The sequence below is a fragment of the Saccopteryx leptura genome, chromosome 7 (assembly GCF_036850995.1).
Source record: "Saccopteryx leptura isolate mSacLep1 chromosome 7, mSacLep1_pri_phased_curated, whole genome shotgun sequence".
In the NCBI taxonomy this organism is placed as follows: domain Eukaryota; kingdom Metazoa; phylum Chordata; class Mammalia; order Chiroptera; family Emballonuridae; genus Saccopteryx; species Saccopteryx leptura.
Genome location: NC_089509.1, coordinates 115,332,800 through 115,357,870, shown reverse-complemented (window position 1 = coordinate 115,357,870; position 25,071 = coordinate 115,332,800). Strand labels below are relative to the sequence as shown.

At 51.1% G+C, this 25,071-nt stretch overlaps 1 protein-coding gene across 2 annotated transcripts in view; it reads right to left on the bottom strand.

Annotated features, from left to right (window-relative positions):
- The window catches only part of INPP5D (inositol polyphosphate-5-phosphatase D), a 119,608-nt gene that overhangs the window by 38,405 nt on the left and 56,132 nt on the right, over positions 1-25,071 (bottom strand). For both annotated transcript variants that reach the window (XM_066346348.1, XM_066346349.1), the window contains 6 exons: positions 24,685-24,853; positions 19,975-20,115; positions 14,016-14,103; positions 8,209-8,289; positions 7,990-8,061; positions 6,832-6,955 (listed from right to left, as the gene is read on the bottom strand). In XM_066346348.1, the coding sequence (XP_066202445.1) occupies positions 6,832-6,955; positions 7,990-8,061; positions 8,209-8,289; positions 14,016-14,103; positions 19,975-20,115; positions 24,685-24,853 (675 nt within the window). The remainder of the gene's footprint in view (positions 1-6,831; positions 6,956-7,989; positions 8,062-8,208; positions 8,290-14,015; positions 14,104-19,974; positions 20,116-24,684; positions 24,854-25,071) is intronic.

Below are 25,071 nucleotides of genomic sequence, written 5' to 3'. Positions count from 1 at the left end.
GAGGAATGGAAGCTCACTTAGCCTTTCACCCAGTGTGTCCAGAGACCCCAGTGTACCACACCTGGCCGTGAGCAACCCGGCTCTCCCGCCCTCGGGAGAAGACCCGGAATGTGCCCAGCCTCCCAGGTCCCTTTGCTCCCAGCCTCTCTTCCGGGGAGAAGCCCATGCCTGGTAAGGGTGGTGCCTGGAACAGGCCAGAGGTGGCCCGGCCGGGGCAGAGACAGCGTGACTGTCTTCTCTTCACTCCCTTCCTCTTTCCTTCTCTTTATTTCTCTCTTTTTCCTCCTCCCTTCAGTCTTGCCTTCCTTTCCTTTTTTTGCTTTGCTTTTCATTTATACCTAAATTAAATTTTTTTTATTTCTACCAAAGATGAAAGGACTCAAGTTGCTCTACAAGATTTGTACACACAGTATATCCTCCAACCCTCCTCCCTCCAGTGCTCTGCTTCCCAGAGGCGACCGCTTTCAACTCTCTTTTTTTTTTTTTTTTTTTTTTTTTTTTTTTTTTTTTTTTCATTTTTCTGAAGCTGGAAACAGGGCGAGACAGTCAGACAGACTCCCGCATGCGCCGACCGGGATCCACCCGGCACGCCCACCATGGGGCGGCGCTCTGCCCACCAGGGGGCGATGCTCTGCCCATCCTGGGCGTCGCCATATTGCGACCAGAGCCACTCCAGCGCCTGGGGCAGAGGCCAAGGAGCCATCCCCAGCGCCCGGGCCATCTTTGCTCCAATGGAGCCTTGGCTGCGGGAGGGGAAGAGAGAGACAGAGAGGAAAGCGCGGCGGAGGGGTGGAGAAGCAAATGGGCGCTTCTCCCGTGTGCCCTGGCCGGGAATCGAACCCGGGTCCTCCGCACGCTAGGCCGACGCTCTACCGCTGAGCCAACCGGCCAGGGCTACTTTCAACTCTCATAATGGATTCTCTTGGAATTTTATCCCGTCTCCAAATAGCAAGCCTATATTGCTATATCGCCTATACTTCTGGTGTTTCAGGTTTAAATATTTCAGCGTTTCCTATCGCCTATTGACTGCACTGTGGAAGGTAGGGGTGTAGCTCTCTTTCACACAGACAGCCTGTGCCCCCCTCTTGCCATTCCCCTCCCCCCACCAATGCAGAGCATCAGTCCCCCTATCATTCTTCTCATGTTTATATCATCATTTTGGCTGGGTAAGTAATCAGTGTTTTATTATTATTATTTATCTTGACTATGAAAACATTGCTGATGGAGAAGTCCTGATTATTTCCCTTTTTTTCTTTTTCTTTTTTTGTGTGTGTGTATTTTTCTGAAGCTGGAAACGGGGAGAGACAGTAAGACAGACTCCCGCATGCGCCCGACCGGGATCCACCCGGCACGCCCACCGGGGGCGAAGCTCTGCCCACCAGGGGGCGATGCTCTGCCCATCCTGGGCGTCGCCATGTTGCGACCAGAGCCACTCTAGCGCCTGAGGCAGAGGCCACAGAGCCATCCCCAGCGCCCGGGCCATCTTTGCTCCAATGGAGCCTTGGCTGCGGGAGGGGAAGAGAGAGACAGAGAGGAAGGAGAGGGGGAGGGGTGGAGAAGCAGATGGGCGCTTCTCCTGTGTGCCCTGGCCGGGAATCAAACCCGGGACTTCTGCACGCCAGGCCGACGCTCTACAGCTGAGCCAACCGGCCAGGGCCTTATGCCCTCACTTTGGCAGAGCAACACCTCTAACAGCTTTCCGAGAAAGGGGGCACGGGTGATAAATGTTTGAAGGCCTTGCATGTCTGGACACTCAACCCTCACCCTTCACTAACAGAACCTAAGTTCGGAATAATTTTCCTCGGACTCTGGAGGCCTTGCCCCATCGGCTCTCGTTTACAGCATGGCTGCGGAGCGCGTCAATGTTGTTCTGACCCGTCGGCATGCAGAGCAGCTCAGACGTCGGGCCAGACTGCGTTCCTGGCAAAGGCTGCCTTCGAGGTGGCCCTTGGTTGGCACCTTCGGCCGAGATTTCTCAGGGCCACTCATTCCAGCTTGGCTCCTCCTCCCACCCCTGACCTGATGGCAATTTTCCCACCGCCCGTAATTCCACGAAGCTATAGTCATGCTTCCAGTGGTGCACACACCAGCACTCGCCAGCCCACAGGACATCTCCAACCCTGACACTGGCATTCAAGGCCCTGCCCACACCGGGGACCCCATGCCCCACTTCTATCTTTAGGACCACAACTAATAACATGTAATTTCCTGTAACACTCTCCTCTATTCCTTGCAGGTGCTACTATCCCAGTCCAAGTGCCCTTCCTGCTTCATGCACGGTGAGTTCCTATTCATTCTTCAAAGCCCCAGGCTTCATACCCGTCTCTGTGGTATAAAGCCTCCTTGCACCACCCCACAGCAGAGCTTATTCACCCTCCCGCAGGGCTAACCTGGTCTTTGCCACACAGTCTAATACCTGCTCACATGTCAGCTTTCTTTGCTAAATTGCTAGTCCTACAGAGGGAGGTCTGTAACTCAGAGCTGGCCCATGGAAGATGTGCAGAAAAAAGCCCTGCCCATTGAATTAAGCTGACAAGAGTTCACAGCGCTGCTCTGAATCCTGGCAGGTGTTTCTGTCAGCCAAGAAACCTCAAGTCTTTTTTAGAGCACGCCAGCACCCTCTGATCATCTCTTCACTCATCTTAGGTTTCCGTTTCCTCTTGTCAAAGTTGGGAACTCTCCTTTCAGTTGTAACTTACTCTCCGTGACAGAGATAAAAGTAGGACTCTAAGCTGATCGCTTTCAGCCCAGCCCTCTCTGGCGTAAACCCACAGTAAGTCTCTATCTATCCTGCCCAACTTGGCAGTGGACAGTCCTGCCCAACCCTGTGGTCTCAACTCTGCATGAAGATGACAACTTGTCATGCTCCAGGGTCTAGGGACGTCATTCTCATTCCATCCTCGCTGATCTATTCTGCCTTCCGCACAGCTACCTAGGAAGGATAATTATGTTGGTGATGACGATGGTAGTGCCGACAGCCAGTTTTATTGAGCACCTACTAGATGCCACGCACTACTTACTTACTTTGATGTTTACTTACTTAAGACTCATGGCAGCCCTACCGGTTGCTATAATACCCATGTGACAGAAGAGTAAACTGAGGACCAGAGAGAGAAGCCACGAGACCAAGGTCAGAAGTGCTTGCTCAAAGCAGGGCTCCTAGCACCCCACTGTGCTGCCTACACTCTTCCCCCTGTTGTACCCCACTTCCTGCACAGGGCTGGTCTCCAGACTCCCAACCCCCCTGCTGCCCTGAGAGCACGCGGTGGGCCTGGTGCTCCTCCCCGATGGGACTCAGGAGCAAGAGGCTGCGGGACGGGACGGACCTCCTTCCCCTGATCTCCGCCTGGACACTCCGCCAGGCACACGTGAGGAGCTCTCGCGTGTGTCTGCTCGCCTACTCCTCAGGACAAGCCCAGGGAAAATCCAGCGTCATCATCATTATTCCCATTTCACAGATGAGAAAATGGCGGCGTGGAGAGGTTAAGTAACTTGGCCGTGACACAGCTCGCCAGCAGCAGAGCGTAAATTGAAAGCCAGGAAGTCTAGAGCCCATCTGTGCTCCTGTCCTCTGTCCCATTGTGCCCAGCACAGAGTCTAATACCAAGTCATTGCTGAAAATATAATCTCCTTTCCCATCTTTCTAGAGATCAAACCCTAGGGGATTCTTTTTTTTTTTTTTTTTTTTTTTTAATTTTATTTATTCACTTTTAGAGAGGAGAGAGAGAGGGAGAGAGAGAGAGAAACAGAGAGAGAGAAGGGGGGAGGAGCTGGAAGCATCAACTCCCATATGTGCCTTGACCAGGCAAACCCAGGGTTTCGAACCGGCGACCTCAGCATTTCCAGGTCGACGCTTTATCCACTGTGCCACCACATGTCAGGCCAACCCTAGGGGATTCTAAGGACAGGGGTGCTATCTGTAGAGTTTGGCTATTGGGCCAGTATCTACCATCTGAAGCTCAGATGGGTGTTCTTGGTGGGTGAGGCTGGGCCTATCGCCCCGGACCCCAGAGACCTATGAGCACATGCCACGCGCTGCTGTCCTCTGCCGGGTCTGCCATGCCTGCTTCAGAGCCGGGGGTGCCGACCCAGGACAATGTCCGAAGGCCACTCCAACACACGAGCTAAATGACAGTGCACAGTGTGGAGACGCGGCCTACAGGGCACGCGCATACCAAGGCTGGTGCGGCAGGATTTTCCCGGCATTCCACTCCGGCCATCAGCCAGGGTCTCCAAATAGCACCTGCTTCCAGAACATTCCATCCCACAAGTCAGGATTCTAACATAACCAGAGCAGTGTCCTCTGTTTCCAAACAAAAATAAAAAGGAAGCCCTGGCCGGTTGGCTCAGTGGTAGAGCGTCGGCCTGGCGTGCGGAAGTCCCGGGTTCAATTCCCGGCCAGGGCACACAGGAGAAGCGCCCATCTGCTTCTCCACCCCTCCCCCTCTCCTTCCTCTCTGTCTCTCTCTTCCCCTCCCGCAGCCGAGGCTCCATTGGAGCAAAGTTGGCCTCTGCCTCAGGCGCTAGAGTGGCTCTGGTGGCAACAGAGCAACGCCCCAGAGGGGCAGAGCATCGCCCCCTGGTGGGCATGTGGGTGAATCCTGGTCGGGTGCATGCGGGAGTCTGTCTGACTGCCTCCCCGTTTCCAGCTTCAGAAAAATACAAAAAAAGAAAAGAAAAAGGAAAAGGAAATGCCTCTAACCCAGGGGCTTGGCTTGCTGTATTCTTTTTTCTTTTCTTTTTTGCCTGTGACCCCAGGAAAAATACATTTTACATTGTGATCCCCGTGCACACGAATTTGCATGTCTGTGTAACTACAACACAGGTTTCATGAAAAAATATTTACCTTTATCCTCTATAAAATCACTTGGATATTTTCCGTCATATCCTTTTTTGTTCTTTTCTATTCCCCGACTTCTTTATTAAGAACCAAAGATGCTGGTCATGCCCAGGATTGCCCAATAAAATATAGGATGCCAAATTAAGTTTCAGTTTCAGGAAAAAAAAAAAATTTACTGTAAGTATGTCCCAAGTATTGCTAAAAATTAGTTTGTTGTTTATCTGAAATTCAAATTTAACTGGGCAGCCTGTATTTTTATTTGCAAAACCCGGCTTCCTTCGTTAAGTGTTCCTAATGGATTTTGGGGCCCTGAAGGATGAGGGAGACTGTTTACAGACCAGAGAGCCTTGGGCTTCAGGGGGGTCTGAAAGCCTCCTGACGTGGAAAACAAACTGTAGGGCGCAGGTGGGAGGGTCCCCAGCGCGTGTCAGGTGGCTCTGGGGAACCTGTCGGCCACACACAGAAAGAACCACTATAAGGTCGGTGTCGTGACCCCTCAGCCAGAATGGGGCGCCACTCAGGACCCTCAGGCACCTTCCTGCAGTCTCCCCCACACCTGCTGGGACCGCAGCCCATGTGGCCCCGAAGCACCCCCTCCGGGAGATCCCCGACAGCTTTTCCCTTCCCCCTGACCTCTGGCCACCCTGCCCAGCTGTCACTGGCTGTCCTCTTCACTGGGGTTGCCCCGTCAGGACCCTGCCCCTCTACAATGCCTTCCGCCCCCAAATCCTGGGTCTGTTTCTTCACAACACTTAATAGCTGAAATCATGTTGAGGACAGTTGTGAGTACATGAAACAAGAGTTGATTCTTGTATTATTATCACTTATGAATCATTGTGTTATTTTCCAGATAAACAACTGTAAACCTACCTATTTTTTTTTTAAGTGAGATGAGGTAGAGACAGAGAGAGAGACAGACAGGAAGGAAGAGAGATGAGAAGCATCAATTCTACATTGCAGCACTTTAGTTGTTCACTGATTGCTTTCGCATATGTGCCTTGACGGGGGGGGGGGGGGGGGAGGGAAGGGGGGCTCTAGCCAAGCCAGTGACCTTTGGGCTCAAGCTAGCAACCATGGGTTCATGTCTATGATCCCACTCTCAAGCCAGAGACCTTGCGCCCAAACTGGTGAGCCCGCGCTCAAGCTGGTGAACCCGTGCTCAAGCCAGGAACCTCAGGGTTTCGAACCTGGTTCCTCAGCATTCCAGGCCGATGCTCTATCCACTATGCCATTGCCTGGTCAGGCTGTAAACCTACTTTTGCCCCAACCTGTATTTATCCGAGTATTTATAGGCCACTCAATGCCCCGGGATGTCAATTCTGTGCTGGTGCAGGCCTTATCCATCTGCTCGCCTGGGCCCCAGGGCCTGGCCCAGTCATGTGCCCATGAGCCTCAGGTGAGAGGACATTTCCCATTTTGCTGGCGAGTTTCCGTGATGGCACAAAGCCTCAGTACTCCGTGTGGCTCTTTCCTAAGGAGCCTTAGGGGCAGATTATTCACTTAGTCCTTCTCATCTGTTCTACAGATGAGGAAACTGAGGTTTAGAATGGTTAAGGTATCCGAGGTCACCCAGCTGCGACAAGGCGGAGCAGGGACGTGAATTTAGACAGTTTGGTTCCAGAGCCCACGTACCTGAAACTGACTCTCAGACTCTACCACACTCAAGACGCTGCCTGATTGAGGTCACAGCCCTTCACATGTGCCGGGCCCTGGGCCAGGCCCTGGGAGGTGACTGTATGTGTCAGCCCGGCCCTGAGTGGGGAGGACTGTCTCACAGAACTGCCAGGGAAGGCTTTGGAAAGGAGAGGGCAGGATAGGTGGACCCCAGAGCTGGGCAGGGGTGTTCCATGGGCCGGGCAGGGGCGGTGGATGTCCCAGAACAGGGGTGGCGTGTGCCTGGCAGGATGTGCTTCTCCAGCCTCCTGCCGGCGACCGGTCGGCAAGGATGGCACCAGCAGAGCGAGAGCGCTACGGGCACGAGGAGGCCTTACTTTTCTTGTGGTTGTAGAACTTGTCCTCAGAACCGTCCTTGGACTTCTTAATGATCAGCTTCCCAGACTCAACGTCGACTTTCAGCTGCACTTTCTGAGGAATCCCCAGAGACTCTGACTTCACCTGCGAAGCAGAGGAGGGGTGGGGAGAGATGTCGGTCATCTCTTCTCGGTCCAGGCTTTGCTGGTGCCAACGTGCGAGCCCGTCGTCCGTATGGCTGGGCAGCCCGGGCCAGCCCTGCCTCGGCCTCCCATGGGGGCCATCTGGCTTCTATTTCTAAGCCTCCCTCGCCCAGGGCCGCACACCCAGGTTTCCACCGGCAGCTCCCGAGAACTGCTAGCGTGTGGGAAGGAGCCCAACCAGTCCGTTGCGTGCCCATTACCCGTCCCGCCAACAGGTTTGGTGGAGGAGACAGATGAAGTATTGGGAAATTGTTCATTCACTGCCTAATGTGACAACACTCATCAATCGGATGTCACCCACTTCCAGAAAGAATTTTAGTAATAGATTTAAGCTCCTGAGCCTTGTTAGAACCAATACTTGAACACTGCCTAATACGAATTAGGAAAACGACGATTGTCACGCCAGACGATAGAAACATATCCCAATACAGAATTATCATCAGGGCCAGAAAAAGATGTGGGGGAGAGTAAGGGAGACGTCTCAGGACATCTCGTTCTCCGTTTCTGGGTGGGGGGCCAGGGCCGAGATGCGCCAGGGTCTCTGTGGGTTGTTACGGAAAACAAGTGTCTGGAAGAGCTTAGGGATTCCAGCTCAGCCCCTCCGGGGGAAAATCAAATCAGTGGATATGCATTTTGTCCCAATCCCCCCTGAAGGCACTACGCAGCCAGTCTGGGGGCCCCCTCTGCTGTCACTCACTACCCCCCTTCTCACGTTGAGAAGGGCGGAGCTCACGTCATCTTGGGCTGAGAAGCTCTCTCCCGGGGAGCCCCCACCATGAAGGAGCTTCCCCAGACTCCTCTGGACACCCACTCTACCGTTCCAGCACCTTCACGGGGGGGTTCCGCCAACCACCGTTCTCCGTGGCTGAGCTCCGGGACCTTGCACAGGTGAGCCCAAAGCCCTCCTTCTGCAGGAATACCTCTCCCCCCGCCCCCCCAGCCTCCAGCTGCGGAGCACAGGGCGCAGCCACTTACTTCGAAGGTGACCGGAGGGATGAGAGAACACCGGTGTGGAGACTCGGGTCCCTCGTGCAGCAAGGCCTTGACCTGGGGGCAGAAACGCACCAAAGCCCTTGAGCCCGGGGGGGCGAAGGGAGGGCAGCGTCCTTGGGGACAAAGGGAGCACAGAGTCCGCACACCTGGGCATTCTCTGAGCGAGAGGGCCAAAGAGAAGGGGCAGGGCTCCCCAAGTACCTTGTCTTCAATAGAGGACAGTAGACTGGTCAGCTGGCTCAGCCTGGTCACCATGTTGATCGGATTGGCCTCCCCAGGCACCTGGGAGACGAGGAAATGAGCAGAGAAGGACACACTCACTGGGTGGCAGCCACTGGGAGGGAGGGTGATGCTGAGAACCTTCCAGACGTCATCTCATTCCCTCCCCACCAGCAGCCCCTGAAGTACTACTATCACCCCCCTTTGCAAAGGAGGAAGTCGAGGATATCGCCAACCATCTCAAATGTATCATGGCCCAAAAAATATCTTTTCCCCCTTCCTTCTAAATCTGCTTCTCTATTCATCTCATTTGCATAAACGAAACCCTAGGATTGGCCTTGATTATTACCTCCTCCTCCTCCTCCTCCTCCTCCTCCTCCAGCAATGCACCGCTGGGCCTGCTGTACACCCAGAAACAGAGCCACCCCACTGCTGAGAGCCCTAGACTAGTTGCTTCCCACAGCTGGGAGAAACTTATCCAAACTCTCCACCCAGCCCTATAGCCGTGTGATCCAACCCTCCGCCCCCAGCCACTCTCAGCCTCACTTCTGAGCTGCCCACGGCCTCCAGCTCTGCTTTCTGAGGAATCCCCAGAGGCGGGGGTTTCACCTGGGAAGGCCACCCCCCTGTCACTTGGGTCTTGGATCCACAAAGAGGTCTTCCCTGACCACGCTAAAGTAGCCATCACCATCTCTACCAAATCACCCTGCTCTGTTGCATCTCAATCATCATGATCGACCTTGGCCAGTAGCTCAGTTGGTTAGAGCATCATCCCGGTACACCAAGGTTGTGGGTCTGGGCACCCACGAGAATCAGCCAGTGAATGCATAAGTAAGTGAAACAACAAATGAATGCTTCTTTCTCTCCTTCTCTCCCTTCCTCTCTCTCTCAAATCCATAAATAAGTAAGTGATTTTAAAAAAACCACCATGGTCATTTATTTGTTCACTGTGAGTTTCGCCTGCTGGAACGCAAGCTCCGTGAGAATTGGGACCATGGTAGTCTGTTCAGTGCTGCCCCTTGGTGCTCGGAGCAGTGCCTGGCCAGTGAGGATGCTCCGTACAGTTGTTCAATGCATACGAAGGCCCAGAGGGCTCAAGTTACCTGCTGGAAGCCACACAGCCAGTAAGTGGCCGGGCAGGACTTGAAGCCCCCTGGCCTGGCACCAAGGCCACAGGCTCAAGCATTTCTTCCCAGAACAAACATTTATAAAGCACCTATTCTGTGCCAGGCAAGCTGCCAGGGGCTGGAGATACAGAGTTAATGAGACACCACCCCTGCCCTCCAGAAGTAGGATGAGACAATCAGACACGTGTATGATTTGAATACCAAGAAGAGAGTGGGGTTTTTCTCCAACTAGGTGATGTCCCTTGACCCCACCTCTTTGCTGAACAAGTCCACCAGGTACATCGGCTTTGGACCGCAATTTTCCACCCAGCCACACCGGTATGCTGCTTCTTCCACCAGCAACCAACCCTCACTTCCGTCACCCCCATCAGCAGCTGGCCACCACTCTCCTCCCCACCATGACCACTGTCACCTCCGTCAGCACCGTCACTACCACCTCCAACCACTAGCCACCCCCCCCACACACACAACCACCACCACCACCACCACCATCACGTCCGTCAACACTTTCTCTGGCTCCTGGGCTCCTTAATCAAGCTTATGGTTGGTCCGTTCTTAGCATCAGGGAAAAGGCCTGCAGACAAGGAGCTGAGCCTCGGGTGAGGACAGGACAGGCGGCCCAGCCGTGGGGGCAGCTCAGGAGCCCTGTGTTAGGGTTGCTTTTCTCGTATGGGATTGAAAAGGTAACAGGTGTCTACCCCCTCATCCTCCCTCTTAGACACTTGGAATGACCTGCTTGCTACCTGGGACAGTCACCGTACAGTTTTAGCCAGGTGTTTTCCCCCCTACCCCCAGCCCTTGCTGAATGGGTGTCGTTTGGAGCAAACTATAAATGAAGTTCCGGACGCACCGGGGTGGGGCGGGGTGCAGGTGGGGGGTGGGGGAGGTTCTTGGAAGAAGTGATACAAGAACAACGCCGGAGCTTTGTCTGCATGTCTGTCTCTAATTCAACAGAAAGCACACGAGGACTGGATGCGTTCTTACGCGATGGCGGGCATATTTTGAACCTATACACTCACATAATCTCCGTGTGTGTACCGATTCCTATAATCCTTGTTTGGCAGATGGTCAAGTGGGGTAAAAGTGGTGAGTCAGCTTGTCCAAGGTCACAAGGTACCCCTGAGATCTGAATACAAATCTTGCTCAGTGGTTCTCAGCTGGTGGGGATTTTGTCCCTCAGGGGACATTTGATAAGTCTGGAGACGTGGTGGTGGTAGTGGGATGTCACACCTGGGGGACGCTAATGGTGTCTAGAAGGTAGAGGCCAGGATGTGTTCACAACCAACAATGCACAGGACAGTCCCCCACAAAAAAGAACGATCCAGACCCAAATGTCACTAGCCTGGAGTGTCAGGGCATAATTCTCAGCTCAGCCTACAAGCGGGCAAAGCGGTCTGAGTGTTATCCGTGGGTTTTCATAAGCTGCCGAGTTAATTCACTGTGCTTTGCAGTTGACTATTCAGAGGAGGATGTGGGCTCCAAGGCTGAAGGTCTCCTTCCTCACACAGAGCTGCCCCAGGCCTCCCTGCACCCCCCCCCCCGGGGCCTCAGGCCAGCAGTCATTTGAATACCGGTACATTTTGCACCCCCGCAGAGGTTCTCAAATAAATTCCACACCGAGGTCCACCTGAGGGCCCCGGTTTAATGTTGGTAAGGTTCTCATACAGTCAGATGGCTCCCCTGTGCCTTTTCACTTACTGCTTAACGGGACCTCGCAGTGTGGCATACGCCCCCTGCCCCATTTCTCAGATGGATGAGAAGACCAAGGAGCACCGAGGGCCAGGCAGAGATCGAACCCGATGTTTCTGATCCAGGGGCCAGAGTTCTTTACCCGGGGAGCCTCGGGACGCCCTCCTCCACCCGTGACCTTCTGAAGGCATCCAGGACGACATCCTCTGCCTTTCTCTACGAGTCAGGGCGTCTCACAGGGAGGGTACGACATCCTCTGCCTTTCTCTACGAGTCAGGGCGTCTCACAGGGAGGGTACGAGTGAAAACCCTGTCTCCACCTCCGTGTCTGACGCTACCCTCCAGCCCTGGGCACTCTGTCCCACCACCGACTGCAAACCTCGGCCTGGGCCAGTGGGCGGCACACCCAGGGTGACAGCGGGCAGCGCCTCCCTCGGGGACCCCTCCCCCGCCCTCTGTGCTTCTCAGATTCGGGTGTGTGGTCTGCTAGTCAGACTGGTATTTAGCATCTGGTACCGGGCTGCATTGTCTAGATTTGTTTGGACTTTCCTGGAAATTAACTTGGGAGGAAAGCAAAATCATCTCTTTTTCTTTTCTGATGAATTTTTAAGTTGTACAAATAGGATAGACATAGGTTTTCTCACTAAAAGCCTCAAACAAGATAGTAAACCCAAAGTTCCTCTTGGCCAGGCCCCCTTCTCCCTAATTCCACCCCCCTACTGCCTTCATGGTAACCAGAGTTGCCCTTACGGTATAAGTTTTCTGGTCCAATTTCCATGCCATACTTTGTGTACTAGTCCGCCATTTGCTTTTTTCCTCCACCCAACAGTATGCATTGAAGACCTCTCCACACCAGTGTATTCACCTTAGAAAACTCTGCACATAGTTTAACACCTCTCTGTATTTGTGTGGTTTCCTTTTTTTTTTTTTAAGCGAGAGGGGTAGGGGAGCGAGAATCATCAACTTGTATTAGTTGCTTCTCCTATGTGCCTTGTCCGGCCAAGCCCGGGGTTTCAAACCAGCGACCTCAGCATTCCAGGTCGACGCTCTATCTACAGCGCCACCACAGGCCCAGGCATTGTTTTTGCTTTTAGAGACAAAACCACAATAAACATCTTTGTCAACATCTCTTTATCTCTACAACAACTGCCTACCTAAAGAACTGCTCGCTGGAAGGATACGTGAATTTAACATTTTCATGCTGTCAGGGCCCAGGCCCGGTGCCCCACGGAGGCCCACAACGGCCCACTGGTGACGGCCCACTGGTTATTTCCAATCGCAGCCACCTGGGGGGTCGCCAGAGCGGGAGGAGCCCCGACTCTGCTTGTGCCCCTGATGGGTGCCCGCCCTGCTCCCCAGGGAGGAGAGGGAGGGCCCAGACACATCCTCACCACAAGAGGGACAGAGTTGCATAAACACCCTGGTCACAGCCTTTCTCAGGAGCAGCAGCATTCTTTGTCCTGCCAGTTCCCCTCGAGTTTGCCTAACATATAAAATATATAAAACAGTACCCAAGGAAGTGACCACTCAATGCACAGCTACCTGGAACAAGTGAATGCTTCCCTTTCTTTCTCTCTTCCTCTCTCTAAAATCAACCAATCAATCAATTTAAAAAAAAAAAGTGCCCACTTCAGATCATTTGTCTCATTTTATGATCTGAGCATCACACCGTGCTTCTCCCATGAGCACGTATTAAACTGGTTTCTCTCCTGTTAATCTAGTCTCGTTTCAATTGTATTATTTTATTACTAGTCCAGCTGTAAAAAACTAAAGGTAGAAGGGGTGAATTACCCCCCTCCCTGGCAATGCAAACAGCCAAAGGGCCTTTCAGAAAATCGTCTCCACTCCCGCAGGGAGGAGGGGAAGCCCTGATTGAGTCCCTGGTCCCCACACAGCCAGGCCCTGATTCACCAATCAGCTCTTTGCCTGTCTGATCTGCAAGAAGGCACTGCCTCACTTTGAATGCCATTTTTTTCTGGTGACTAACGTGGTGAGGTTAAACATCTTTTCCTCTGTATGTTGGCTATTCCCAGTTCTTCAGTAAAACAGTCTTCCTTATAGCTTTTCCCCATTTTAAAAATTGGGTTGAATTATTTGTAGACTTTTTAAAAAAAAGTAATATGTTAATACTTTGTTCCTTATCTTGATTGCAAATACTTTCTCTGAGCTATTCCTTCCTTGTTTTTAATTTTGCTGATCTTTGCTCAATCCCGTGGGGGGGGGGGGGGCGCACCAACATCTTGTTCTTCCTGGGGCAACGGCAGAACTAAGAATTTAATGCACGCCTGGGTAGTGGTGCAGTGGATAGAGCGTCGAACTGGGATGCGGGAGGGCCCAGGTTTGAGACCCCAAGGTCGCCAGCTTGAGTGTGAGCTCATCCGGTTTGAGCAAAAGCTCACCAGCTTGGACCCAACGTCGCTGGCTCGAGCCAGGGGTCACTCGGTCTGCTGAAGGCCCGCGGTCAAGGCACATATGAGAAAGCAATCAATGAACAACTAAGGTGTTGCAACAAAAAATTGATGGTTGATGCTTCTCATCTCTCCATTCCTGCCTGTCTGTCTCTATCTATCCCTCTCTCTGACTCTCTCTCTCTCTATCAAAAAAAAAAAAAAAAAAAAAAAAGAATTTAAGGCACTTCATGTGTTTCTTTCAGTTTCTGAAGAGACATGGCAGGGAGAGGCCCTGCCTAGACATCTTATTCAGCACTAACAAGTAGCTTTGCTGACAGGTGCTTAATTTCAAGTTTTTATTCCTCAAATCAAAATCAGACAACAGGAAACGCCTTACGGGGGTGTGGGGGGGGGGTGAGCAGAGTTCTGTGGCTCTCACTCCACACCCCAAAATACTCGCTGGTGGTCCAGGAAAGTCGGGGCGGGGTGGGCCCTCCTCCTGAGCGCTTGGGACACTGGCTACCTCGATGCCTACCCCCACCCCCAGTTTCTCAAACTCATCTTTCCAACCCCCAAACCTTTACCTGAGGCCGTGGACGGAGGCCTGGGGAGAGCTGCTGGTCAAACAACTTCTGCAGAGACTCCAGGGAAGGAAGGGTCCGGATGACTTCTCTGGGGGCAGAGGACAAGGTGAAGGTCAAGGATTAGTGAGGAGCCTGCTGAGGCAGCCCTGACTCCCCCAAATATCCTTCCCAGAAGAACAAACTCCAACAAAGATTCAGACTGGCCCCCCGCCCCAGACCCCCACTTCTTCCCATCCCACACCCCGGACCAAACTGGAGTCGTGATGCGCGGACCTGTTTACCTCTGTTGAGCCGTACACAGCCTGTAGAAAATTTGGATCTAGAATCCCAAGACTACTTTGAGATCACTTAAGTTTTCTGTGGTCCCAACATTGGCTGCTGCTAAGAATCACACAACCCAAGTGTTAAAAATGCAAATTTCTTGGCCCCAACCTGATTTGGTCTGGAATCTGCATTTGAAATGTCTGCCCCAGGGGCTTCCGGGCTCAAGTCCCCTCCTCCAAGCTCAGAGGGAAACCCAGAGAGATTTTCCTGGGCCTCATCCGTGGACAGACAACACTAATACCAGGGTCTTAAGGATTCTTCGTTCCCTCCTCACCCTTTTCAGTTGTTTCCAGGCTGTTTGAAGCATAAGAGGGCAGATAATTTTGAGTCCTATTTTTCGCTTCATTCAAAAACTGTAAATGGTTTTACATATTTAACATTTTCGTGGTTTCTAAATAATCTATGGAGTCAATGCCCAAATTGGTTGCAGGTATTTGGATTATTTTAAGATCTTGGGGATCTGAAATCAAGGTTGCTCTGAACGGCTCTGGATGTTGTATGAAGATACAACACAACGTCAGGGGAGTTAACTCTTTCGCGAACCGGAACTAGTCTGTGGGCTGGCGGTTGAAAATCTCTGATATAACCTCTTTATATATCGCTTTACTTTTTACTTAATGTAGGTGTTGTATTTTTTATTTTTCTATTCTGTTCTTTTCATCCTGGGTGGGCTGGATTTCATTATAAACTGATTTGTAATTTTTTTTTTCAGCTAAAACAGAAGAGATGATTTATTGTACACATTATTCAGCCACAGTGGAAACAGAACCAGTCCAGAATGTCACAGGTCCGGGGCAAAGGACCAAAAGGGGACTTTTTATAAGTATGGTGGGTCACTGAAAAGGTGGTCACGGTGATCAGATGGCACTTATATTTTAGATCCATGGAGAAGTTCTAGACAGCAGGCATGCAGTTCCACAACTTGTAACAGTGTCCCTGGCCTCTGGCTTCCCTTATTTCTGCTCCTGTGGCTTCCACGGGTGCACAAGCTAGCAGTTTACTTGGACGTCTGTCTGCCTCATCTTTCTTCTTCTGCGCTTCAGCCTGAGCATTCGTTTCTTCCTCCACTTGGCTCTCATGGCGCAGAAGTTTTGAGGAAGATGGCGCTAAGGCCGAGAGCTGATTTGTAATTTTTTATTGTTCTCTTTTTCATCTTTTCTTGAGTAATTCTCTGCTTACCTGGAAGTCAACAATTTATCACCAGTAGTTACTAGTGAGCAGTTATTTCCTGATTTAAAATTGGTTTCTCACTCTTTCAAAAGTTATGTCTTCTGTGGGTTCTCTGTGGACCTGCTGCACTCCATACTCTCACCCTGACCCCAGGTGGGTCGTAGTTGTGTCAGTTTCTTCCTTAATTCAGCCCTGATTTAGGAAACAATCTGAAGATGTAGACTCTAGAGGGCTGGAGGCTGTGGCTAGTTCTGTTATCTGTTTCTATTTTATCAGCCTTGGGGGGGGGAGGTTCATATCCAGCTGCTCAGGTAAGTAAGTGCTGGGTTGTCAGCACTCAAAAATTTCTGGAAAAAAAACCCCCAAACTTGGATCCTTTTAGAAGTAGAGGCGTATCATTATTACAGTTTTACAATGAAAAAACTTTGCAAAGATGCCCTCTGTCATTGAATGACATCTAGGTTGAGTTAACCCCGGGTCAGTAGTCTCCTCGGAGATGTTGCTTCAGAATTTTTATTGTATCACCAGAAAGCGTGAATAATATTAAGTGTTGTAAATTTTTTTATTTTTATAAAGTAATGGTTCTGTTCCTAAATATTTGCTTTCTCTGTTCATCTTCCCTTGTGGTTTGGAAACGCTATAAGAAGGTTTAGGGGTTGCTATTTAGTTGTTCTGTTAATTGCATCTCTGGGAGGTTTCTTAATTCCTGCGTTTAGCGCCTTTAAAAGGCTGGAAAATATTTTTTTTCTTCTACATCTAGTCATTAATTATGCATCACTTTTCCCCTGCTTCTTCCAGAACCCATCCTACCCGCTGTAAGTTGAATCCTTTGCATATATTTACATGCTTACATACTCCCCTGACACTCGGCTCTGTTTTGTGATTTGATTTTCAAATTTGATTAGAAAATTATGGCTTTATTTTTATGGCCCCCAACGAAGCAGTTGTTGCAATGATGGCGAAGTATTTCTGTTTGGGGTTTGTTTGTTCATTAAAATCTCTTTACCCTGCGCTCCCTTCTTGTTTCTACACTTTGACATTTTATTTTAAAATTCCACTTGCATTTCTCCTCACTTCTCCATTTCAAGGGTTACCATATATTTCCAGATTCTAGTGACTTCATTCTTTTTATTTCCCCTTTTCCCTCTGGGAAACTTCCTGTGGGGTTCCAGACAAAGTAACTTGGGATTCCAAATCCTGCTCGAGCTGTCGAAGTCCCTTGTTTCTGACGCAGGACGCAGGCACTGATTCCCTGACGGCGGGGGCTCTCACATCACTGCTCTCACCCCAGCGCACTGCAGCCTGCCCAGTCTGGGCACTGGTGTTGTGCCAAGTGGTGTGAGTGGAAGAACCCGGTCGGTCACCTTGGACACCATCCTCAGACTCCTGTTCCAGCTCGTCCTCCTGCATCTCAGCTCTAAAAGTCCAGCCTCGGTCCTCTTATCCCGGAAGTGGTCTCACCCCAGTGTGTCCCGGGTTTCAATGCCAACTGTATGCCCGTGAGTCCCAGTGTACACCCCCAGCCCTGAGGTCTCCCAGGCTCTAACTTCCAGCAGAAATCCTTCAGGTGGTGGCTCAGCTGGTAGCATGCCTAGCAGCGCCCTAAGCCAGTAGCAGTCCAAAGAAAGAGTCCCCCACCCCACGCTCACCCCTCCACCTTGACTTTCACCTTTTCAGTAACTGGTATCACCTCCATCCACTCCACTGCACGTGCCAAACCCCTAGGGGTCATCCTCAATTGTCTGTCCCTCACCTCACAACCGATCAGGCTGTTATACCATCCACATACCTCAGGTCACACCAGCTCTCAGCACCTGCACACTCACAAGCCCTTGGGTCATTGAACCAATGCCTATCAGCCGTTCCTGTGTGCCAGGCACTGTCTAAACCCTGGGACTCAGTGGGAAGTAGACGGACAGAGACACCTGCCTCTGCTTGCTCCCTTTCCATGGGTCACCATCATGTCACAGCCACAGCTGCTCTGCTCCGGTCCCCTGCTCTGCGTCTGCCTCCTGGGACCCATTTTCCACAGCCCCAACTTGGATCACGCCACAGTCCTCAAAAACCTCTGCAGGGTCTTGTGAGGTAGGCGTGTGGTGGCTCTGCCCAGCATTGCCAGATAAAATACAGGATATCCAGCTGAACTTGAATTACAGACAAACAATGGATAATCTACTACTAGTATAAGTATATCCCAATGTTGCAGGGTATATACTTATACTAAAAAAGCATTCGTGGTTTATCTAAAATCCAAATGGAGCTGGGCATCCTGTGTTTTATTTGCAGATCCTGGCCACCCTATGCTGCCTCTCCTTGACCTCTGTTCCTAACGCTTCCCTTTTCTCAGTATGCTCCAGACACACAGACTTTCTTTCTATTCCTTGCAGGCCTGCCTCATTCCTACCTCAGGACCTTTGCAGGTGACATCCCTCTGCCAAATCGCTGGATGGTGAACTCCCTCTGGTCACCAAGGCACCAGCTCTGTCACTGGCTCAGAGAGGTCATGTCATGAGACTTCCTAAAATTATCTTGTTTATTTACAGATAACCTACTATGATGCTCCTCACTAAGACATCAGCTTCAACAAGGTCTCTTTAAAGAGCAGAAACCTTGTGCATTATGCTTATTATAATCCAGCACCCAGAACAGAGATCAGAGGATGCCTTCCAAACATCCTTGTTAAGTGAATGAATGAATGAAGACTTGTTCCAACCCAAAGCGGCTTGAGAACTACAAGTGTGTATAGTTAGCGTCATGGAACAGCACCTGCAAGGGTGGCAGTGGGGATGGAAAACATCATTTTGTTCCTAAGATTTTCTAAAATTCCGTCTTTCGGTTAACCAAGTCCCCGAGCCTGCTATCCCTTTGCCTGTGAAGGTGAAGACACGCAAATTTCCCGGAGATGGAGGGGGGGCACCACCGTGTTTCTAATTCAAACCGGAAAGTAACTGCTCAGTAACTAAAGACCCGGGAACAGCTAGAAGTCAAAGGGAGCTTTTTCCACAAGCACAATGTACCAGAGAAGCAGGCACATTGGGGAAGCTGCTGTCCCCACAAGGTGAGGTGACCCGGGTCCTAGGAAAGTCCAGGTAGGAATGAGGGGTCGGAGAACACTGACCATGGGCTGAGTGATTGTAGAAACTCAACGGAGAGACTCAAAGGTCTATTTTCTTCTGGACAAGGAAGCAGCAAAGAACAGGATCCCCATTGGAACGGAAATAAAAGCTGTTACCATTCCTCATGAAACTGTTTGTTAAAGAGAAAAGTGCCCTCCGTGCATGCTTCCCCTGGTGATAAATGACTTATAACAACAGCACCACATGGAAACATATCTCCCCATGGAGATGTATAAATGATAGCTCTAGGTCCTGTCAGCTGAAACGAGATTAGCGGAAAGTCAATTCATTGAAATTAAACCTGACAGGCCAATTTGATGAATGCGTGATTTGTCAGAGAAATTATTTGTTAAATTTACCAAACATACTGATTGTACTTTTAAGAGCTTTTAAGAGGAAAGTTCAATTTGATTACTGATGATGAAAGAATCTTCTCGGCATGTTTACTGAGCCAAGATGGATACAGCAGCAGAGAAGCTGACCAGAGAATTCTGCAACTGCTGCATTAATAATAAAATAGAAACCGGTGTAGGCACCCACACAAAATGAGATTTTCTCCAACCGAAATATCGACCTTTCATTTCTGATGAGATTGCTTTGGCTCCCTGCGATTTCTTTCAGATGTTTTTGAATGCTCTTCTCTTATTTCTGAAGCTTTTCTTTTAATAAAAGCATTTAAAAATATTCTTCTGCTAATTTTTTTCAGGTGGCAGACCAGCCGGACAGAATCTTGCACTTCTGACAATTACAATGTAATTAAACTTCCAACTGGTCTTTAGGTGAATGAAATTAAAATGTAACATTAAAAAAACAACAACATCTAAATGAAATTGAAATTTTTTTTTTTACCAGTTGGTTATTCAATGCATTCAATATCAGAAAATGAAAATTTTGGTGAATTGGCTCTATTTAAAAAAAAAAAACAACTGCCATCCCAGGCCATCTTGGGCCGTCACCACCGACACAGAAAATAGGCTGACTTTCATTTGTTTCTGCTGGGTGTCCCATTGTGTGGGCAAAAAGGAAGACCAGCCTCCAAAGCCTTAAATGCTGGATCCTGAGCCAGTGTGACAGGGCTGGCAGAAACCCCTGCCCACCCCTTCCCACAGCAACTGGCCTTAAATTAACTTTAGTTCAAAAGAAAGAAGAAAAAAAAAAAAGCGCTACAGCTCAAATACCAAGAAAACAAAACCTCGAAATAATCGCAAAGATCTGTAAGCCTCACCGAGGGCCTAATTATTCCGAGCACTGCAGTGACAGGTGAGTGGCTGCGGGAGCTCCAGGTCACCCTAATGAGCAGATTCTCTGGCCCAGTGTCCCTGCCCCCCGCCCCCCACGGGCACCATTACCCATAGAGCTCCCTGCACAGGAACATGGTCAGTTTCTTCAGGTGAGGGAGACTGCTGGAGCCAGTCTTCACGAATTCGGCGTCCAGGGGGAGCTGAGTGCTTACATAATCCTGAATGGCTTTAAGATGATCTTCTGGAAGCCTGGGGGGGGAAAACCCACACAAATAAAAAACATGCTTATCCTGTTCCTTTGGCCACGAATACCGACAACAGGGAGAAGAAACCTGCATTCTCAGAGTCTCCGGCTGAGACCAGGTCCTTGGGGGGGGGGGCGACCCCTGTGCCCCAGTGTGCCTCCCTGGGTCTCACCAGAGGGCAGCGGGGCGGGTCGGAGCAAGATGAAAGGGTCTGGCAAGGGAGGGAGTCTCGTCACCCACCCATAAAGGCTTTTTCCCGGGCCAGTAATTGGAAGGTAATGATACTGGGAAATGTTTATCCTTTAAAAAGAAGATGAAACAGCTTGGAAAACGTCCCGTGGGGTTGTAGCCCTACTCCATCTATTCCTGAACACGGGATCTGAGCGTGGAGGGAGGCTCTAGTCTGCAGATGGCAAAGGATTCCAGCTTACAAACTCACTGCAGATCCACAGCAACAGCCCACCTGAAGCCCTGTGTTGGGAAGTTCCGGGTCCTTCTAGGCTCTGTTGGGGAAGAGAGTCTCTGTGATGAGAGATGGGGCTGGGAATATGGTAGTGGCGGCCCGGGTGCCCCGCCCTGGGCCTCCCTCCCAGGTCTGGTCCAGCCTTTCATGGACAGCAGGTTGGGCTTGCTTGGTAAACCCGGTGGCCCAGCAGAGGAGAGCTCAGGCTAGATAGATGGCACTAGGGCTGTCCCCTAGGTCTGATCGCACCTCTACCGTCTATGTCCCAGCACCTTTTTTTGCCTAGATACCTTTTTAACCTTGATTCCTAGAATAATAAAAATGAATCACAGCAAATATTTCCCAAGTGTAACAGCCCGTCACTCTGTTAAGCACTTTATGCTCATCTTCTCGTTTAATCGGTGTTGGGCAGATAAAATGTATTATGCGCACTTTGTTAAAGATGGAGGCCGTCACCCAGGTGATATTAATGTGTGTTGAGAATCCTTGTAGCCTGGGGCTTGGTTTTGGGATTAAGCCTTTCCCACCCTTTTTTGATGTGGGATGGTATAATCCAATCATGCCTCAGAAAGTGACTTTGTATTAGAGGCTTCCCTATTTTGTATATTGGATTAAAGGTTGTGAAGCTACACTATAAAATGGGGGCAGAACGGGAGTTGGCTCTTGGTTCCTGAGATTATCATTAGAAGAGAGAGCAGAGGAGAGCAGAGGAGAGCAGAAAAAGGCCACGTGGAGGAGGCCAGGAGAAGCAGCCAAGATGGTGGAGTGCTGAGTGAGATGCCAGTTTGTGTAGAGTTTGTATCTGGGATAAGGAAGGAGATGGGGAACTGAGGAGAATAAGTCTGGTGAGCTAGAAACCTTTGATTCTAGGAAACTCGGATAAGTCAGTGGCTTTGTGAGCACTGAATGTGACTGGGTTTTGGAGCCCAGTGTGTATTTTTACTTGCCCGCCGGGTACAAGCTAGAATTAAAGACTATGGCCCATCAGTTTTTGGCTCCGCTGTTTCTTTACCAACTGTCCGAATCCAATGCGAACCTGCATGAGCCAGAAGGCTGCTGTGATAGTGGCCCTGGCCTTGCCTCCTGGCTTTACAATCCCCAAATCAATGTTATGAGGCAGATACTGTCATTCTTAGTTCACAAATGAGGAGACTGCTGGTCAAGGATGTTGATTTATCTGTGTGAAAAAAATTCTTATTGGCCCTGGCCGTTTGGCTCACAGGTACAGTGTCGGCATGGTGTGGGGATGTCCTGGGTTTAATTACAGTCAGGGCACACAGGAGAAGGGATCACCTGCTTCTCCACCCTTCCCCCTTCTTTCTTTCTTTCTTTCTTCCTTCCTTCCTTCCTTCCTTCCTTCCTTCCTTCCTTCCTTCCTTCCTTTCTTTCTCTCTCTCTCTCTCTCTCCTTCTTTCTTTCTTTCTTTCTTTCTTTCTTTCTTTCTTTCTTTCTTTCTTTCTTTCTTTCTTTCTTTCTTTCTTTCTGTCTATCATATCCCTTCTCCTCCCGCAGCCATGGCTTGAATGGTTCAAGGAAGTTAGCCCTGGGTGCTGAGGATGGCTCCCCAACCTCGCCTCAGGCACTGAAATAGCTCTGTAGCTGAGCAACGGAGCAGCAGCTCCAGATGGGCAGAGCATCACCCTGTAGGAGGCTTGCCAGGTAGATCCGGTTGGGGCCCATACAGGAGTCTGTCTCTTTGCCTCCCTACCTCTCACTTAAAAAAAAAAAAAATTTCTTACAAGCCTTAAAAATCTTTGCAGCCTTGACATAAGCGAGTTGAAACTGGAGGTCACAGCACTTTGTTGCTGCTGTTGTTGTGTTTTACAGGATCCTTGAAAGAATGAAGAGCTGCTCCTCTTAAGATTAAAAAGGAGTGGATGAGCCATCCTGACTTAACTAGTCTGAGAAGTCAGCGACCATTTACGTACCGGCGGTCGTAACCTATACTTATTCTGAGTTTCGACATCACAAAAATCCAGTTTCTGCCTAAGTCTGTTTTACCAAAAAAAAAAAGAACAAAATCTCTTCCATAGGAGTAAGACGTGTATTTTAACCATCCTAACGACTACTGACTTATACCTTCGAGACCATGAAACCTTGTGGCAGGACGCTGTAATTGTTAAAATGTTTGCTGTATAGAAGTGTTGACACGAGAGATAGAAACTCTGCCTTTCAGAGTTCATTTTACTCAGGGGCCTTGGGTCCACTGCGACCTACCGGGTTAGATCTAATAATTAAATTGCACCAAAAGACTGCAGGTTGTCTTATAATTAAGACTCACCTAAAGGCAGTCCTCTGTGTACAAAGCATATCTTACAAGCAAAATAGATTAACTTGAGCACCCAAGGGAGAGAATCTCAGTGGTTGTTTTTTTTTTCTTCACAATCCGGCCGAGCACGGAGGGACAGGGACGGTGTCACCGTGGTCCCTCCGCCACGTGCCATTTGCTCATCCCGTCTCCCAGTGTGTGCTTCGGGAAGGTTCTGCTGCCATATGCTAGCAGAAAAGCAAAAGCAGAGGGAGCTTCCCTCGCAGGCTCGCCAGCCCTCAGCTGTCCCCCACGCCTCCCCAGAGGCTGCGCAGAGGCGTGGCTGCATACACCGTCCTGCCCCACTGGGCCCCGGGCCCAAGAGAACACCTGTCCTGAGGGAGGAGAGACTGGAGAGGAGACGGAGTCAGTAGCTGTGGAAGAGTCGGGAGGACTGGGCAGATGGTGGCACCCCTGGGCTGTCTGCCTATTCCCCCCAGGGAGAGAAATTTAGCAACTAAACCCGGAGGGAAATGCAAACTCGAGGAAATGAGCCGTGGGCTCTGCATGGAGTATTTCAATCAGCATTTGTTATCTGGACATGTAACGGGTTTTAATGATCATCATAATGTATCAACATGTTCAAAGCATTGGCTATTTAGCCAATTGATTCACAGCCCAAGTAACTCAGAGAATGTAGCCTGGTGGGCCCGGAGGAGAGTCAGAGGATGTGTCCAGGTGGAAATATAAAACACCAGGTGTCTTAGCAACCGGGCGGCTCGTGCGTACCTGCAGACATTTCCTTTGTGTTTTGCCAGATCAGGTGGTCGGCGAGCAGCCAGGCTGCCTCCAATTGGTCTTTCAAGTGGGGGATGTGGCAGCAGCCTGCCTTTGGTGCTATTCTTTGGGGGGCCTTTTTCTTTCCAAGAAACAAAAACGTTTCTAAATTATGAATGCCTGGCATTCACTGGGTACTAACTTACTAATGCATTGAGCACATACATAGTGAAGTGGCTGCTCTCCACGAGGCCACACGTTGGGCCCTGGGGACACGGTCCCCCCATGGAGCTTCCTTCCTGTGAAAGCAGGCCCCGGCCTGTCTTGAAGTCAGGGCCTCTGATTTGCAAGTGCTGGCCCGGCTAAGACAGAACCGGGCCATGTGGTCAGGAAGCTGCAGGCCCTTGTCAATGTGGACCAGCAGGGGCCAGCACGGGGACACATAAAGGGCAGAGGCTGAGAACCCTGGGTCAGAGCGAGACTGGAAGCATTCGAATGAAGGCATCGCACACCTTCCATCCCAAAGGAAGGGGCGCCGTGCTGTGCAGACCTCACAGGCCATCACCCCACATGGAACTGCTGCTCTGACCCATGCGCTGGTGACAAGGAAGGTGGCCCCGCTGAGTGGGGCCCAGAGCGGGAAAGGGCTGTGTGGCCGGCCCGGGCTACAGGGCAGGCAGTTCCCCCACTTGGGCCATCTGACTCAGTGGGGGCTGAGGTTCTAGAGGGACCTGTGATGGGCAGAGATGCTGTGTGCAGTTCATGGGGACCCCTAGGGAGACAGTCACAGCACTGGCCCCTAAAATCTGGACCGTGCTGTCGGCACCAGAGAGATACATGTCATTCCAGACCCAGCTCCAGCCGCACTGCCGGGCCTGGTGGGGACGGAGCCCCTGAGCAGGGCCGTGTGGTGGAGCCATGGGTGAGCTGGGCTCCCTGACACCCCACCGGGCGGGGAACCGTGGGCTGCACAGCAGCCTGTGGCCAGGGGGGAAGGGAGACCCCCAGGAGCGAGTCCGAGGGAGCTGCCCGGACGCTGGGGAGCCGAGGCTGGCCTCTGAGGGCACCCTCAGGGGGGGACTCACCCGCTGGTGTCCATGCTCTGCAGGCGCTGAAACAACGTCTCAGAGAGGCTGGGCCGGCTGACCTCCAGGGCTCGGGGGTTCTCCGGGAAGGGGACCTCTTTGGCCTCGCAGGGCCCGGCAGATGAAGGGACGTTTCTCGGTGGCAGCTCAGGCGGAGACGGAACACCTTCTGGCCGAGGGAAGAGCAGGCATGCTGTTGGGGTTAAGCTGTAGCTTCTCTCCGGATCCCTGGCCTACAGAGAGGGCTGGTCGCATGGCTGCCACGCTGCGTCCTCTGGGCAGGGACCCGCCCGGCACACGAGGTCCAGGCCGCTGCTCCCAGTTACAGACCCCATCTGTGCCCACACTGCCCCTGCCCTCCCCACTGCCCCCCCGACTGGACGGGGA